This window comes from Chrysemys picta, chromosome 4 (genome assembly GCF_011386835.1).
Source record: "Chrysemys picta bellii isolate R12L10 chromosome 4, ASM1138683v2, whole genome shotgun sequence".
In the NCBI taxonomy this organism is placed as follows: domain Eukaryota; kingdom Metazoa; phylum Chordata; order Testudines; family Emydidae; genus Chrysemys; species Chrysemys picta.
The window spans coordinates 17,875,025-17,891,724 of NC_088794.1; the positions used below are offsets into that span (position 1 = coordinate 17,875,025).

General features: G+C 46.4%; 2 protein-coding genes across 10 annotated transcripts in view; both read right to left on the reverse strand.

Annotated features, from left to right (window-relative positions):
• LOC103306413 (complement decay-accelerating factor-like) overlaps window positions 1-16,700 on the reverse strand; it is a 96,955-nt gene that overhangs the window by 60,681 nt on the left and 19,574 nt on the right. The window contains exon 13 of one of the 5 annotated variants that reach the window (XM_042848975.2): window positions 15,320-16,476. The exons of the other annotated variants lie outside the window; for them this stretch is intronic. Coding sequence (XP_042704909.2) covers window positions 16,455-16,476 — 22 coding nt within the window. The 3' untranslated portion in view covers window positions 15,320-16,454. Of the gene's footprint in view, window positions 1-15,319; window positions 16,477-16,700 lie in introns of those variants that run through there. 5 annotated transcript variants of the gene reach the window in all.
• LOC103306410 (complement receptor type 1-like) overlaps window positions 1-16,700 on the reverse strand; it is a 138,276-nt gene that overhangs the window by 39,884 nt on the left and 81,692 nt on the right. For 3 of the 5 annotated variants that reach the window (XM_065594547.1, XM_065594546.1, XM_065594545.1), the window contains 4 exons: window positions 5,286-5,379; window positions 3,289-3,374; window positions 1,990-2,175; window positions 1,243-1,425 (listed from right to left, as the gene is read on the reverse strand). In XM_065594547.1, coding sequence (XP_065450619.1) covers window positions 1,243-1,425; window positions 1,990-2,175; window positions 3,289-3,374; window positions 5,286-5,379 — 549 coding nt within the window. Of the gene's footprint in view, window positions 1-1,242; window positions 1,426-1,989; window positions 2,176-3,288; window positions 3,375-5,285; window positions 5,380-6,992; window positions 7,179-7,563; window positions 7,909-8,698; window positions 8,840-16,700 lie in introns of those variants that run through there. The other 2 variants (XM_065594549.1, XM_065594548.1) reach the window with 2 other exon arrangements.

The following is a 16,700-nucleotide window of genomic DNA, read 5'->3' on the forward strand; positions in this document are numbered from 1 at the left end:
CCTTTCAAAATTCAGGAAAGGGAGGTCACTCTATCAGTTCTTCATCATTTATACAAACTGGTTTGCAAACTGTAACAGCCCCTTAAAATAGAGATGAACCTGTAATGTGAGATTCAGTCAGATTGATTTAAAGAGCTAAAAGAATTGCCTTCTTTGGGTGGAAGGAAAATAGTGATACCCTCCAACCACTTTTTGAAATGGATGGAGTCAGGGGGTCACAAAGCCAGTCCAGCTACAAGCACAGGGATCTTGTTTTCTGTGTGTTTACAGAGTGCTGTGTGTACTTAACAACTCAAAATAATGGGATCTGTCATGGTCACTCATACATCTACTCTCCCTGCAGATTTCTTCAGAGAAAACTCAGCCTGCCCCCTGCAGACCCCAGCCTTCACCAGTTCCTTTTCTCCTCTTTTACCAGAGATCTGCTGACACCCACTGGCCACGTACCCTGGAATGAACCAAAGTGGGGTGTTGTTGGTTTCAGTTTAGTAAGCTCATGCAGTGCCATTCACCAACTTTGTTCCGTCTGTGCTGCTAACAACATACATTGACTCCTTTGGTGTGACCTCGCCTCATGATGGAAGAACGGTAGAGAAAGGAAGCAGAAAGCACGTTTGTGAAATGTCTCGGTGCCAGTAGCATTCGGCCTGCCTGTCAGTCACTGTAATGACCCTGCATTTCTATCACACTCTTCAACCTGTTACGCCCAGAGCTATTTCATCCACCAGAGAAATGCAGCTACTTCTCCGAGGTCCCAATTCAGGAAAGCACTTGAACACGTGCTTAATGTTAAGCATGGAAGTGGCTCCACTGAAATCAACACTATGCCTGTGCTTAGAGTTAAGCATGTGCTCGAGGACTTTGTGCAATGAGGGCCTAAGTGAAGAAAAACACCACATCCTTTTGAAACTGCAGGAGAAACAGAGGGAGGCAGAGTGCAATGGCAGAGCTGGAATTTGGCCAGGAAACCAGGGTCAGTGTTCTAAGAAGGACATGGGATCCTCAGCACCTTTCAGGAGAGGACTGAAGTGGGAGACAGAGGTTCAGGGTGATAGAGGCAGAAGAGGGGAAGCTAGAAGGGAGGAGGTGGGGGTGGAACCGAAGCGAGAGCTCCGCTTTCCCCACTGGGGCCTCCGTGTGCTACCATAATATAAATATATAACTATGCAGCAATTACATTGTTTGGGAGTAGGTCAGGGATAGCAGGTCACCACGTCACAGTTCTTTATCATTTATACATACCTGGTTCGCAAATTGGTAATGGAGGATTCCATGCACGATCACTTTCACACTTAATCGATCCATAATGGTCTTTGAGGGCATAACCGGGATTACATTCAATGCGAATCTTGTCCTCATACTCATAGGTTGCTTTTCCAAGTATTGCTCTTCCATTGGGAATGTTTGGAAATGGACATCTAATTTCTGTGAAACACCACCACCACCAGTGTTAAATCAGAGCAAAAACAATTCTGCAGATTCATTTACAATGAACATTTTGCTAGCTATAGAAAGTCAGCATTTCCTTCACATTTTTGAAGAGGCTGGTTTTCAGTGGAAGTTTTATATCATTGACAGACACAGCAAATCATTTCTTCCTGCCATGAGTGTTAGTGGGTGTGCCTTGTGGCTTGAGTACGACCCCTCCAGTTTTCTTCTGGGTAACTATTTGAATTGAAGTTGGCAAGATATTTTGGTTTTCAGCAGGGTTCTAAACACAGATTGCTGTGTTACAATAAATTTTGTGTAGAATCCACCTTGATTATAATCTGCCTTAGGTAATATGGAGATTGTGGGTGGGAGCAACAGATCTGTTCATGAATGTGTAAACTATTAACTATGACCCTGCTTCCTACTGTTAAAGTAAGAATTCCCACAACACACACACGCTTAGAATCACATATCGACTATCGAGTACAGCTTCCTAAATTTGTCTTAATTTTGTACCTCCATTAAACAAAAAGCTAAACCAAAGATTAATATGCTTACTCCGACAAAATTCTTGATGTTCAGACCATGTAAAATCTTTTTGACAGGTAACACTCGCAGATATTCCAGGGATTAACTCATAACCTCTCACACAGTTATACTTCACTACAGTCCCAGCCGGAAACACGTTGCCATTAGAATGATCTTGAAAAGTATTACGAATGTAAGGTGGGTCATCACAGCTACCTAAGAGTAAAAATAAAAGTTTAAGGACATACATAACCAGGAAATCTTATTGAGAAATAATTCTTCTCTACAAGAATGTGACTTGAAAGACATTTAAAAAACCCAAAACCTAAAACCCTATCACATGCTTCTCTCCTGAAGAGAGGATGAAAGGGGGGAAAAAACCACACCTGCCTGGTGCATAGTCACATTATTTAATGCAGTACTGGGAGACTCAGATATTATGGTGATGAGAGCAGTATAAGAACTTATACAATACATAAACAACCAACATAGCTATTCAGTAGATCTCAAAGCACTTTACAAAGAACATCAGTATCACTGAGAATTGGGAAACAAAGTGAAGATACTTCTGTGGAATCAGTTTTATTTACCAGGAGAATATGAACAGATTTGAAAGCACATACACATGGGCCCTGCAGTGATATAACGACATGTCTGAACACTTCTGCCTGTCCCCCCAAATACCACTTATTTATTTGAAACACTGTTAAGGAAAAGCACTAAAGTATCAGTGGGTCCAATGCCATGTTCTCAAATTCCTTGGGCATCGGTTTGGATAGAACCTATTAGGTAAATTTTAGTCTTTATCTAGCCTCTTCTTAACTCAAGTAAAGATTTCCTGACACTACATTTCCAAAAAAAGGTGGTTGGAGAGGCACCAGTCTCTAATACCTCTGACAATCTGACAGCACTGTGTTAGTTTCTGGCTGTGAGTTAGCATCGTACCCATGGCATTGGGAGAGCAAATATAAAATTAACAACATGCAAAACACTTTTAAAATGGCTCTTTGACCTGAAGTCATCATGACTTTTACTTAGTGAACAGCAGGATTACACAGATACAATAGTGAAGAGGTGCCATGAGGCCTGTTGGATTTGAATATTAAACAATCTAAAAGGGACTGTTTTTAAGCATTGATTCTATAGGAGTCATCCAAACACCACAGTGAACCACATTATGATTTCATTCTCTCCCTAACCAAACATACATCCTCAAGTTTTACTCTTATTTGGATTGAAAGATAAAGAACAGAGACTCCTCTGAAGCACCAGCTATGCTGCATCATCTCCAGACATGAACTGTTCTTAAAATCATTAAATTTAGTTTACCTTGGCAAAGTGGAACCTCCTCATCCCAATCAACTCCATTTCCCTTAAGCACACATTGGGCAGAAGTCGGTCCAATTATTTTGTAACTAAAGAAAAAAGGTTCAAGTTTGTTACTGAAGTAAGGAAAGAACTAGGCTACAGTTCAGAAAGATGGAACATGGTTTCTTTATACCAGTAGGTGGAGACAAATGATTGACCAGGGTCATCTCTGCTTTAAAACATGATATGTCTAACACTATAGGACCAAGGAACACCAAGTAATTAAAGGCAATCTAGAACTATAAACTGTTAGCAAGAGAATGCCCTCACTTCTTGTCTACACTAGTCAGATGTTGGGAATGTTTGTTAATTCTCTGCAAAGTGGAACAAGTGATCCCTCTTCTAAACTGGAGATGCAAGTAGTAAGGAGTGCAAATATTTAACAAGTGGAAGAGGGCTCTAATCATCCCTGCTATAGAACTTAATAAATGCCCAGAAAATCGTGTTATTTTAGACACAACTGGTCTGCTCACGGTGCAGTCACATGGAAAAAGGGTTTGGCCTTGCTGGGTAGGAGGCTGTGCCTCATCTGATGTTTCAAGGATGTAGGAGAGTGTTTGAAATGCGAGCTGCCGCCATTCTACACCTTAGAATTACTGTGCTTTTATCTGCAGCAGTACTAGACATCGCTTCTCTGAATGCCTGGTTGTGTTACCCCAGTTGTCAATGACTCAGCTTAAGCAGCTCCCCTTACCTTTCCTCCCCAGCAATGTTTTGTAAAATAAAAATCAGACCTAAAGAGAACCCAGCCTGACAGAAGCAATGTAGAGAAGTCAGCTGCCCTGAGCTGTCACCCACCTGACCACATCACCCTTCCATATTCAAACTGGAGCATCTTAACTGTCCAAGACCTAAGCAGTATCCTTAAACCCAAGGAACTCCTGGGCCTGCACAAATCCAAGGCCTTCAGTCCATGTAGGTTACTGCAAGGAAACCCTGCCTACACAAATCCTTCAACTGTGGATCAACCTACTTCACCCAGAAGGCAGGCTGACAACCAATCCACAGAAAAAGGCATTTAACTTGCATGGGGTTTGGCAAGCCAGCCACCATCAGGGAGTTACCTCCCCCACCATCTCTCCTCACTCAGATTGGGGGGTCAGCTGCCACCCAGAGACATCTGACTCCTCTTCCCAGGACTTAACTTTAGAGGGCTTGACCTGGCAGCAGGGGTTGTGATATAGTGGGGCAGGGGGTGGGGAAACAAAAAACAAAACAAAACAAAAAAAACCACCACACACACCTGCACTTGTTGGTTGTGTTTTTGTCCCCATGCAATATGATCTATTCAGTTATCTCAACACCCAGAAAGCACCTGCTCAATGGAATGAGGCCACAACCCATTTATGATTCCCCAAGGCTTGTCACATAGCCCATATGGACAAAAGCAACAACTGAACTTGACACTGCCCTGATAACTATCGACAGCTATAACAAAGGGATAGACAAATATTTGCTGTGGTAGAGTAGGAAGAAGGCTGCTTCTAGCTGGTGCTGCCTTTTATGGGCAATATTCTGTCCCACAATCCCAGCACCGATTCAAGACGCTAGGACTGACCAATAACAGTCCCTGTAACACGGCAGAGATGGCACCAATCAGTGAGTGGCACATTACCCTTCAGATGGGGCTTTCCCTTAGGACTCATGGTCCAGCAGCTGCTGGGATGACCTGTTGAAGGTTTAGGCTGGGATTTCCAAAAGCACCCGAGTGAGTTAGGTGCCCATCTCCCACCAAAGAACAGCCATAAATGGGTGGCTACCTTCCTTCAACACCTTTGAAAGTCACAGGTGTAATTCTTAACAAGGGCCCAGCCCATGGCCACAGATGTATAGCACACCACTCACTTACATTCTTGAAGTTAAGCAGGCTTTCTAGTCTCATTTTGCCAGACTTCACCAGCAGTATTACACCAATCTAGGTTCTGTTAATTAGTCAAAAGAAGCAACTTGACACTCACCCTTTACTACAGGAGAAGTTTGCTGTTGTACCAAACCGGAGATCGGTCAAATCAACTCTGCCATTTTCCAGTTCTAGTGGTTTACATGGTCTTCCTAGAAGACAACAAGTTTAATATTAGTGTTCCCTCATGTGACCTTAATGAGAAAAAGAAAAAGGGATATGCTAACTTACACCCCTTAATATAGCAAATACTATGGCAGATCAAGCCAAAGGTCTAATCCAGTGGTTAACCTTTTCTGGGCTGAGGACCCATTTGCAAATGTTTATGGCCTGTCGTGACCCAGTAAATAGTGTGCGCATGGAGGCCCTGGGGTGGTTTCGGTCAGATCCTGTATCCCAGGAGGGTTGGGCCCTGCCGGGCACTCACCCCACAGTGGTGGTTCCTGCAGTTCCTGTGCCAAGGGGCTGGCTGAGTTGGTCTCTCTGCTTCAGTCGTTGCAGCCTCCAGGATTGTAACGTCACTACAGTTTGGCCCTTGCCCCTCGACTGGACCAAATTTGTGTGAGTGGAGTTGTGACCTGGCTCATGGGGTTGCAGTGCCACTCAGATTTGGCCTACCCACAATGGCACATTAGCCACTCACCCAACAGGGCTTGGCCAATTGGGGGCCCCCCAGAAAAATGGGTGCACCTGTACCCCAACCCATTACATGCACCTGCCCAGCACTCCTGCCATGGAAGGGGCCCTCCATGTAGGGGCCCCACAAACCCCTAATCTGCCTGTGCCTACCCAGGCTGCTGTCATCATGACAGCTGGGCCAAACCTGAGTGGCACTGGAATCTGGGAGTTTTAGTATGAATTAGCATTTTACCAAGTTTGTAATACATTGTTATTCAATACCGGGTTTACTTTTCGTAAAGTGATTTTACTATGGCTGAATTCTATATTCATTAGTTTTCTAAGATAGCCAATAAATAAATAGTTTCTCCTCACATAGGCATGAGGGAATAGAGTGACTTCAATTTTTCAAAAAGAGACAGTACACCAAGGTTTTTCATTTGGTTGCAGAATTTGTGATGGTCCCTAAGCCAGGACTGGGAAATCCAATAAACATGATGAACTTAACTGCAGCGAGTTGTAGTTGGAGCTGCACTGGAGTATTTGCATAGAACACTGGACAAGATGTGACATGGTAAGAACCAAGATCATTGGGGAAATTAAAGCAGGTTAAGGTTTAAATGTCCTTTATTTTATACTTCCATTTAAAGCAGATATAAAGTACTAGCAGAGATAAAGTACCAAGTTCTAGTAACTTCACTGGTGGGCACTGAATGCCTCCCAATAGTCATAGGAACATCATATGGACAACAGGGTCTCTGGTAGACAAGAAATGCATTATTCTGAAGTTGCTGTCTAGGATCTGTAACATGCTGATGCATAAAAAGGGTCAAGAAAGATGGTAAATCTATCCCTCCTCTTATGACTATCTGAGAGCATTCGACTCAGAAAACAAATGACTGGAAGTTGGTATGTCAGCTGCTCTTAAAGTGACCTGCCAAGACACAAGTGTTGGGAATTTTAAACAAACGTGTCATTAAAAAACCCAGCTATTAATCTAAGTAAGAATTGACTAAAGGGGTTTTAGAAAGTGTTCATGGAAGCCAGTGGTTAACAGTGAACCGGTCACAGAACTGGGACTCCCTTGTTTTGGGGAAAAAGATGGCTTGTAAATCAATTGAGACACAAAAGCAACAAAGATACTCACCTACACAAAACTCAGGATATACTGACCATCTTGAATCTGCATCACATGTAACTACAGATAACTTTCGAGGGTCCAAAGTGTATCCTGGGCGACAGGAGTATCTCAGACGGGATCCAACAGGATAGCGACTCCACGTTCTCCCGGTTACCTCCGCAAAATTGAACCTTGGAGGAGAACCACACTGGCCTAGCCATAGAGACAGACAGAAGCAGGGGGGAAGCAAGTCAGCTAGAAAAGATACAGACTCTACGAACTGGGCAATCCCTGTAACTCGTTTCCTTGGGGACAATGTGGCTGGATTGTTCCCATCGCCGCTTTGAGGCTGGTTTGCTGGAGGGTTTGGTACAAGAGTGTCACTGTTACACCCCGGCAGGAGCGCGCACCGCCCTACGAGCCCCCAGGCAGACTGTGCACGTTACGGACCATCCCGCTGTACCGATCCCAGCCGGCCACGAGCCGGTTCCGCTCCCGCGGCCAGGCACGGTTTCTGCGGGCGGGACCAGCCTGAAGCGGGACAGGGAAGGCTTCGAAGCCACCGAGCCAGGGGGGAGACGAGCCCCGCCCCACTCACCGCGAGCCCCGGGCAGGGGCAGCAGCAGCAGCAGCAGCAGCGCCAGGAGCCCCCGGGCGTCGAGCGGGCAGCGCGGAGCCGAGACCATGGCAGCAACAGCAGGGGGCACTCGCGGGGCGAAGGCTGCGGAGCGTCTGTGGCAACCCCGGAGCCACCCCAGCTCATGGCCAAGGGGGCGTGGCCATGTGGGAAAGGGGCGGAGTCTCAGCCGGGCGGGGCGGGGCTGGTGTCATTGCTGGGCACCCACGTGCTGTCCGGGCAGCAGGTGCCTGACCCCGGGGGCTGCGCTTGGCCGGGGTCACTGGTTCGGCCCCGGGCTCAGCGCCCAGCCTGCACCGTGGGAAGCCGCGGCCGTGGGCCCATTACACGGAGCGCGGGCAGCTGTTCGTGGGCTCCGCGGCTTTACCTCGCGCCGGCTGTTGGAGCGTCACGTCCCTCGGCCCCTTTCACCCGCCCCCAGACCCCCCCAGCGCGGAGCCCGCATAACCCCGCAGCGCAATCGCGCCGGGCGCCTCCGGGTTCAGAGGAGCTGCGGGGCTTGGGCGCCTCAGGGTGAGTGTAAGTGACGTGCCCGGCCGGCCGCGGGTTTCCCTTCGCTCTGTGTCCCCCGCGGAGCGCAACAGCCTCCCCCCTCCTCCGCAGCCATCGACCCCCTGCGTCTCCCACGCGGGGCTCCGCCCTCCAGCGACAAACACCTGTCGGGGCTCGTTAAATCCTCTCTCTCCCCCGACCCAGGGCCATTGCCCGCTAACCGGGTTAGAGCCAAGGGGGCAGCGTAAGGGGGAGTAGGAATAAAGCCGCTTAAAATGGGGCGGGTTCAGTTCCCTAAGTGAGCAGCACAACAGGATCCAGGCCTTGTCTATAGTCACTTGGATTATACATCCCTGTACAAACATTCGTTTATCAGCTAAGTGGAAGGAAGTGGTTACCAAAGAATGTAAAAAACACACTCACCCCTCGTTCTTGGGTTCTGGGGAATTCAACCCTCAGCTTATGCCAGTCCTGAGCTGCGGGGAGGGGGGGGGGTACGACTGGTATCTAGCAAGCAGTCGGAATACTGATGCGTTTCCCCCAGAATCACATTAGCCTTTCTGGGGTGAAAAGTGTTAACAATCCTTTGCCCCGACAATCCTACCTTGTTTTGAAGAAGCTGTTTCTGCGTCACTGCAAACGGTTGGCATCCACAGGCACCCAAAGATAAACTCTTGCCGTTGCTAAACCAGTTGCCCTGCTGGTGACCATTGGCAATCAGCAGGGTGTAACATAATAATTTAGTTGGAAAATAATTGGACGGGTGGGTTTAGTGAGGGGACTGCAAAGGGGTGCCAGGAGGGCCTGAGAGCATATCAAAGGGTAACCTCACCACTAGTGGTGCCTCCTCCAAGCCATCCCAGGAATTAGCTGTGGCCAGGTATTGTGCCCTCTTATAGCATTGTCTCTTTCATCATCTGTCACTCTGGGGATCTTTGCACTCCAGGAACCCCAGCCTTCTCTTCATGACTCAGCCTCCTGGCCAAGTCACCATTTGTTTCCCCAGCTGGGTTTGCAAACTCTCCCATGAGAGATGGTCTCAGGCAGTCTTACCACTGACTACCCAGCTGATACCACTTCCTCAGTAGCTAGTAGAGCAGTGGTTCCCAAACTGGGGTTCGAGAATCCCTGGGGGTTCACAAAAAGTTACAGGGGATTCTCGGGAAAAAATTCCCTAATGGCAGACAGAGCTGTCCCTAGGGACCCCGGGCAGCACGGGGCCAGCAGCCCGGAGCCCATGGACTTCCAAGAGCTAAGAGGATCAAAGCAAGCAGATCTATCACACTGAGATTTAAACTTCAACTCCTTATAAGAAATGGAAAGGGGGGTGGATATTTTTTTACTGTTTTTAAAATTAAATAGGCAGCTAGTATTTTTAAAATTATTATGACAAACAAGTTTGAGCTTTGTTGTAATGTGTGTTGTTTGTCTGGACTGCTCAAGACCTGAATGCCTGTGTAGGAGGAACTCTTTGAGTGGTTTTCTTAAATACCTTCATGCTGTTTCATATCTGATACTCTTTGATGAAACATGGGAGCCTTGTATAAGACAAGCTATGAAAGTGAAATCTTGGAAAAGTGTTGCCATTTTCATAATGTAATAAAAATACTGTAACGATAAATAAGAACATAAGAATGGCCCTGCTGGATCAGACCAAGGGTCCATCTAGCCCAGTATCCTGTCTTCCGACAGTGGCCAGTGCCAGGTGCCCCAGAGGGAATGAACAGAACAGGGAATCATCAAGTGATCCATCCCCTGTCACCCATTCCCAGCTTCTGGCAAACAGAGGCCAGGGACACTTAATAATAATTAGCATGTAATAAGCATGTTATAAAAACAAATTTTATATTTCCAAGATCTCTGCTTTTATAACTTATACTCAGGGTAAAGGAGAAAAATCCCTGGAAATATTCATTTTTACGAGGAGGTTCATGAGACTTGACATTTTAGTGAAAGGAGTTCACAGGTTGTTAAAGTTTGGGAACCACTGTAGTAGATGGACCTAGGCCCACCCTCTCTTCCAGGGCCTGGCTCAGGGGCCCTGTCATCAGCAGAGAAGGTTTGACCTACTCCATACCTTGTTGCTTTCCCTCTGGGCCTTACCTGCCTCGCCCCCTTCTCTGGACTCACCAAGCCCAGGGCCGGCTCCAAGCACCAGCCCACCAAGCATGTGCTTGGGGCAGCATCTGGAGGGGGTGGCACGGAACTCCAGCCCGAGAGTGGGGCCGCGACCGGGCTCGCCGCCCTCCCCCTGGCGGTCCGGCCGCCGGGGAGAGCGGAGCCCCGGCCGGGCTCGCCGCCCTCCCGCTGGCGGTCTGGCCGCCGGGGAGAGCGGAGCCCCGGCTGGGCTCGCCGCCCTCCCGCTGGCGGTCTGGCCGCCGGGGCGGGGACGCAGCTGGAGGCTTTTTTGCCTGGGGTGGCAAAAAAGCCAGAGCTGGCCCTGACAAAGCCACACATCCTTCTCCCAAAGAATAACCATAAACTATTAGCATCAAGTTCCCCATACACGTCCCTTCTTCTAGAAAGCAACTGAAGACTCCCTCCTTCCAACCTCTTCTGTTGCTAGCTTCCTGGTTTATATGGGCCCTGCCTGTTCCTGCCCAGTTGCACTTGATCTACTTAAATCCCAGTCTCCTCCAGGTGCAGACTGGGCAGTTAATTGGCCCAATTAGCCATATTGAGCCCTCCAGGCCTTGTGTGAAGCTGAAAATATTTACTGAAATGACTACTTTCCCTTTTGTTTCTGGGGAATTCAACAGTTGACTCCAGTAATGAGCCCCTGGGAGAAGAGAGGGGCATAAGTGATAGTTAACAAAGAAGTTGAATACCAGTGTGTTTTCCTCAGTTTGTTTTCCCCAGGCTCTGGATATCCTTCCCAGGGTAAAGCAGGCCCTTAGCCCGGCCACCTGTTCCTCATCCCAAACAATAGGCCAACACTTGAAAACATTCCTCAATTCTTAAATTAAGCAAGAGTTGTGGACTTTGATGGCTGTTTAGTCAGTACATATCCAGTCCTTATTTAAAGACTGCAGGATTCGCCCCAAAATCTTTACTAATTTTTCAGTTTTTACTGACTCTCTGCAAAATGAACGTAAACATTGTCATGAAATGTGAAGACAACAGTATTTTATAACAACCAAACAGGCTAGGTGCTTGACAGATGACTAAGGCCTGGTCTACACTACAAAGTTAGGTCGACATAGGCCGTGTTAGGTCGATTTAATAATGTGTATACACTACCGAGTCCCTTCCGCCGACCTAAGTGGCCTGTAACGTCAACTTCTGTACACTGCCTTCGTGAGAGGCATTGCACTCGATTCGACATCCACTAGTCGACATGGGAATAGTGTAAACACCGCGTTGTGTAATTCAAATGAATTGGTCTCCAGGAGGTGTCCCACAGTGCTCTGCTGTGACCGCTCTGGAGAGCTCTTTCAACTCCACTGCACATCAGCCAGGTACACAGGAAACAGCCACTTCCCCGTTAAAGCCCCAGGAACTTTAGAATTTTCATTTTCTGTTTGATCAGCGTGGAGAGCTCGCCAGCACAGCTGATCATGGAGACTCAAGGCTGCAAACGCTCTCCAGCAGGAGGTGCTGGATGTTATCGCTGTGCGAGGAGAAGACATAGGTGCCAGTTTCCTTTGGGCCTGGGGGATGCCCAACCCCCTGCTCTGCCCCAGGCCCTGCCCCCATCCTGCCTCTTCTCGCCCAGTTCTGCCCCCTCCCCCGAGTGCGTCCTTTCTCAACTCCTCCCCCTTCCTCCCAGAGCCGGCTGCACACTGCAAAACAGCTGATTGCAGCAGAGAGTAGGTGCTGGGAGGGAGGGGGAGAAGTTGATCAGCAGGGCCACCAGTGGGCAGGAGGCGCTGGGGGAAAGAGGGGAGCTGGCTGCCGGTGGGTACTAAGCACCCACTAATATTTTTCCAAGGGTGCTTCAGCCCTGCAGCATCCACGCAGTTGGCACCGATGGGAGAAGAGTATGTGCAGGCAGAGCTCTGATCCAGGAGAAGAAACGCTGACATCTATGCCAAGGTTACAGGGGCGCCTTTTCCTTTCAGCTTTGAAATTCCATTCAGGTCTGGCTGAGTTATTAAGTGTTAGATGTTACCATGTCCCTTCTCTCATGGGCATCTCCAGGAAAAATGCTGAGAGCCTGCCAAAATAATAATTGAAGCAGACACTGCCCTGGGAACTGCACGAGGGCAGGGGAGAAGAGAGAACCAGGGCATGGTCTACACAACCATCCTCCTGTTGTCTCTGAACGCTGTCCTGGCTCTGCGCAGGTACCCAGCTCAGCAGACCTTGATAGAACTGCCCAGAAAAATCACAGACTCGGTTCAGAGGCAAAGGCACTCGACCAGGTTTAGTGACAACGAGACACGGTCCTAGCGCCGGCAGACGCCACAGGGATACGAACACAGGTATGTCAGTCACTATGGAATTGGCTCAATCGGCAGCGGGACCTTCTGCTGCCCCCTAGACTGGACAAAGATGCCGCTCCTATAACTCCTCCTTTCTACATTGATACAAATAAGTTATGTATTGCACTCCTGTGTGACCAACGTGTTACTGACCCTACACCCCGTACCTGCTGGTTCAAACAAAACATCTCTAGCTATTGTCCTGTCATCCTGTCTTTATCTTTGGAGGGGTCAGTGTGTCCCTATCTTCAAGGAGTAGGTTTATACCATAAATCTATGTTGGGGTGTATCTGTGCAAGCCTGCTGGAATGTGTTTACATGACTACCTAGTTTATAGGAAAACATGCCCGAGGTATTTAAGAAATAGTGTGACTGGTGTGAACATGTCCAAATACAAAATGATTGGGAGTAGTACTGCTGTGTCTCTTTTCTACCGTAAAGCTTTAGTGGCCTTGGTTTTGAGTCAATACTGTTATGCCGTTTGACCTGAGCGGTTAGCCAAAATTTGGGATCTTGTAGGTTGTCCCAAATTGGAGGAGAAATTGATGATGGCAGTTTGGTACCTTTGGTGCAATTTTGTTTATTTACCAAGAACGTACAAAGTCCTAGAGGGTCCTGTGGCAGCTTTGAGACTAACAGAAGTATTGGGAGCATAAGCTTTCGCGGGTAAGAACCTCACTTCTTCAGATGCGAGTCTTGCATCTGAAGAAGTGAGGTTCTTACCCACGAAAGCTTATGCTCCCAATACTTCTGTTAGTCTCAAAGGTGACACAGGACCCTCTGTTGCTTTTTACAGATTCAGACTAACACGGCTACCCCTCTGATACTTTGTACAAAGTCCTGTTTCCTTCAACCCAGGAGGAAGCAAACTGTGTGCGTTTTTCCTTTCTTGCAGAACCAAACCTATTTCAGCCAGTAGAGTGCCCCCAAAACCTCAATTTTCTAAGCTTTTCTCAGTGTTGTGTTACCAGCTGATGCTGCTTGTACAGGCTGTCTTGGTTTCTGCTCTTTCTGTCTCTCCCTTTGTGCTGTGTTTCTCATACACATCCATAGACAAACCAGTATGTTGTAAAGTCCCTTGGTCCAGAACGCCAACATTCCTGATGCATAGTTCTTAGTTTTCGGCAGCGAGATGTGCTTACCTGCTTTGTGGCTTTCTTAAGTGAAGGGTGGTGGTGAATACTATCACAGTATAATTTCACAATAACCCAAGCTGAACAGGAAAATCCTTTTGCAGACTCTCATCCTGCAATGTACTAAGCACTGTCCACTCCTTGTAGCAGAGGGTGCTCAGCACACTTGCAGGATCCAGCCTTCAAGAAACATCTACCACCATTTAAAACAAGCAGCTGCTTCTCAGGTGTGCAGTCACTAAGGAGCCATTTGAACCAAATCCAGCTTTAAAATGGGACGTGGAGTGCAGTGAAACAAGCATACACCACATACACTAACGGAAAGTACAGCAATACAATGACCTAGACCAGTGAAACCTTGTTTTCATGTGCAGACCCCTAAATAATTTGGAATGGAGATGCGGCCCCCTTTGGAAATTCTAGACAGTCTGCGGACCCACAGGTTGAAAACCTTTGACCTAGACTGACTGGACAGGGGGTATTGACGTAGCTACAACAGACTGGTTGTTGTTCGGTGTTTGTGCTGCACCTCGCACAACCGAGTCCTGGTACACAAATGGAGCTCTTCGGTGCTACTGCAGTACAAATAAATAACGCAATGTGCGGTAGAGCCAAAAGCAGAGTTGGAAACACCCGCGTCTCTCTACTCTTCCTGTAGTTTAACCGCACAAGCGTCCTTCCTCAGTCTTATGTTCCCTTCCTTTCGTCATTTCCTTCCCTGTGGAACCTGCATTTGAAAGTCTCATCTGTGACGGAATGAGGGAGATACTTAAATAGTTACACATTTCAAAACACCTCATTGAAGGAGAGACACCTTTGATGGGAAATGTGACTCCAAAATCTCCTAGTCACTGCCCATCCCTCTCCTTAAATATTCCTTCTTGGCCTTTCAGAGAAACCTAATTCCAAAGCCACCAGATTAGAGAGACACTTGGATCGTAATAGCCTCAGTGTGCCCCTTGGGACAGGCTGCAAGGCTCATTTCCCCTAACTAGAAATAATAAGAGATTGTTTTCACAGTTCCAACATTCTTAACCTTTTTGCTGCTTCATTACCAAAAAAATCAGCAGGACTCGTAGCTGAGGTCTAGTGCATAGGACCAAAGTGTAGTTTAAAATTAGTATATGGATGGGTCCCTGATCTCCCCCATTATGTGGGGGGGAGGGGAGCGGGGAATAGTCTGGACTCAGGGAACTGGGATGGGAAGCAAGCATATTCCCACCCTTCCCTCCCATATTGCTCCAGAGCAGGAGATGCATCCAGCCAGCAAAAAGCTCTTGTCCCTGTTAGACTGTGACCCCGTGATGAATGCACCACAGCACCATTTACAGCTGCTCCTCAAAGTGCTTATTCACACTAACAGGAGGCAGGGTCCAGGGGGAAGTTGTGGCTGTAGGTGATGCCAGAGCAGTGGGATCTCCTTCTGACAGAGATCCGGTGGGACCCCGGACAAAGAGGAATTATTCAACAAAATGACACCCCTTTCACATTTGTCAGGAAAAATCCCTGTACCCTAGAAAAGAGAGCTGCTTATTTGCAAGAGGAAACACACATTTTCTTCTGTTCTGCGAGCAGCTAGTGACTGGATCAGGACAGAGGGTTAGATTTCAACATCACCTGTAAATAATCAGTTTATTGTAATAAGTATGGAAAAAGAGGATACTAATCTTCATTCAGTATTCCTTTTATTTAAGAAAAATACATTTAGAAAGATGACATTATAAATCCCACAAATTCCTTCAGTTACAGTTTCACCTGTGGAAAGTTTTATGCATATTGCTAAGCAAAACAACATAGTTAATGATTGTAAAAAAGAATATAAACAACCGGTTTTAAGTGATAAAATAAATAATAATGTATTGGATTACAATCACCTCCATTTTACCAGCAGAGAGTGCCATTTCCTGAATTTAAAAAGCTTGTTTTCAGACCTCCAAAGACATTTTTTTGATGACTAAAACATAAAATTAATTGAGTCACTAAACCACTGGAGAACTTGCTATGGAATACACTTTTGATCTTATTGCTTACTTCTTATAAAGTGCTAGTTGATTGTAGGGAAAGAAATAGGATGCCTTATTTTCAGTAAATTTTATTAAAAACTCAGTGATGAGTATTTTGAACATCTCTGAAACCCCATGTAAATTCACACACTTCACTCTTTTCTCTTAGGGGAGACACTATGTATCAAATTTGTAAAAAGAAACCGAAGCTATAGAGCTGGGAACAAAAGGTGGATTTATCTGAAGAGATTCTCACTTCAACAAAAATCTGTAGATGAAATCTAAATCTGAAGAAAGGTCACATCAACATTCCATTTAGAGTCTGGCATCTTTACATTTGGGTTTAAAGACTAGTATTACACACTTCATGAGGGAAGCCTGTAAGCAGGCATCTAAACAGGCTCTCTTGTCACCTACAGCTAAAACCCACAATCCAAACTATGCCACACTCAGATGGCCAACATGTTCTTTAACAGGTGAAACATTTGGCACTATGGAGAGGCAGAATAAGGAGCAAACTGCATGTACAGAACAGCAAGTAATTTTGATGCTGCCAACTGCCTTTGCTTGCTTCAGAAACCAGTTTTTAAAGACAAAAGGGATGATCCACTTCCTTTTTTCAGATGCAGTGGATTCCGATTACAAGTCCCATTCAAAGGAGAAAAGTTGTAGTGAAAGGAACTCTGGTTGCCCGAGAGGGAACTATTTTCACTACAGAAATTTAGTGCAAATGTTTGAAGCTTATTTCCTAACTTTTCCATTCTTTTCTTCCAATATTATGTCTGTTAATTTGTAAGCCATTAGCTAGCACCAACCTTCATCCTGGAAAAAAAAAAAAGATAACAGTTTAAATCAAAATAGTTATATATTTTAGTCTTCTACAGCTTTAGACTTTAGTCTATATGATACTTTAAACTTTCCATATGTTGTACTTTCCAGTACGTTCAGGAACAAATATTAGTTTTTGTATTAAAAAGTCGGTAGATGTTAATTTTTTAAATGAAAAAAATTACCTGATGTGTAACAATAGCATACAATAGAAATAT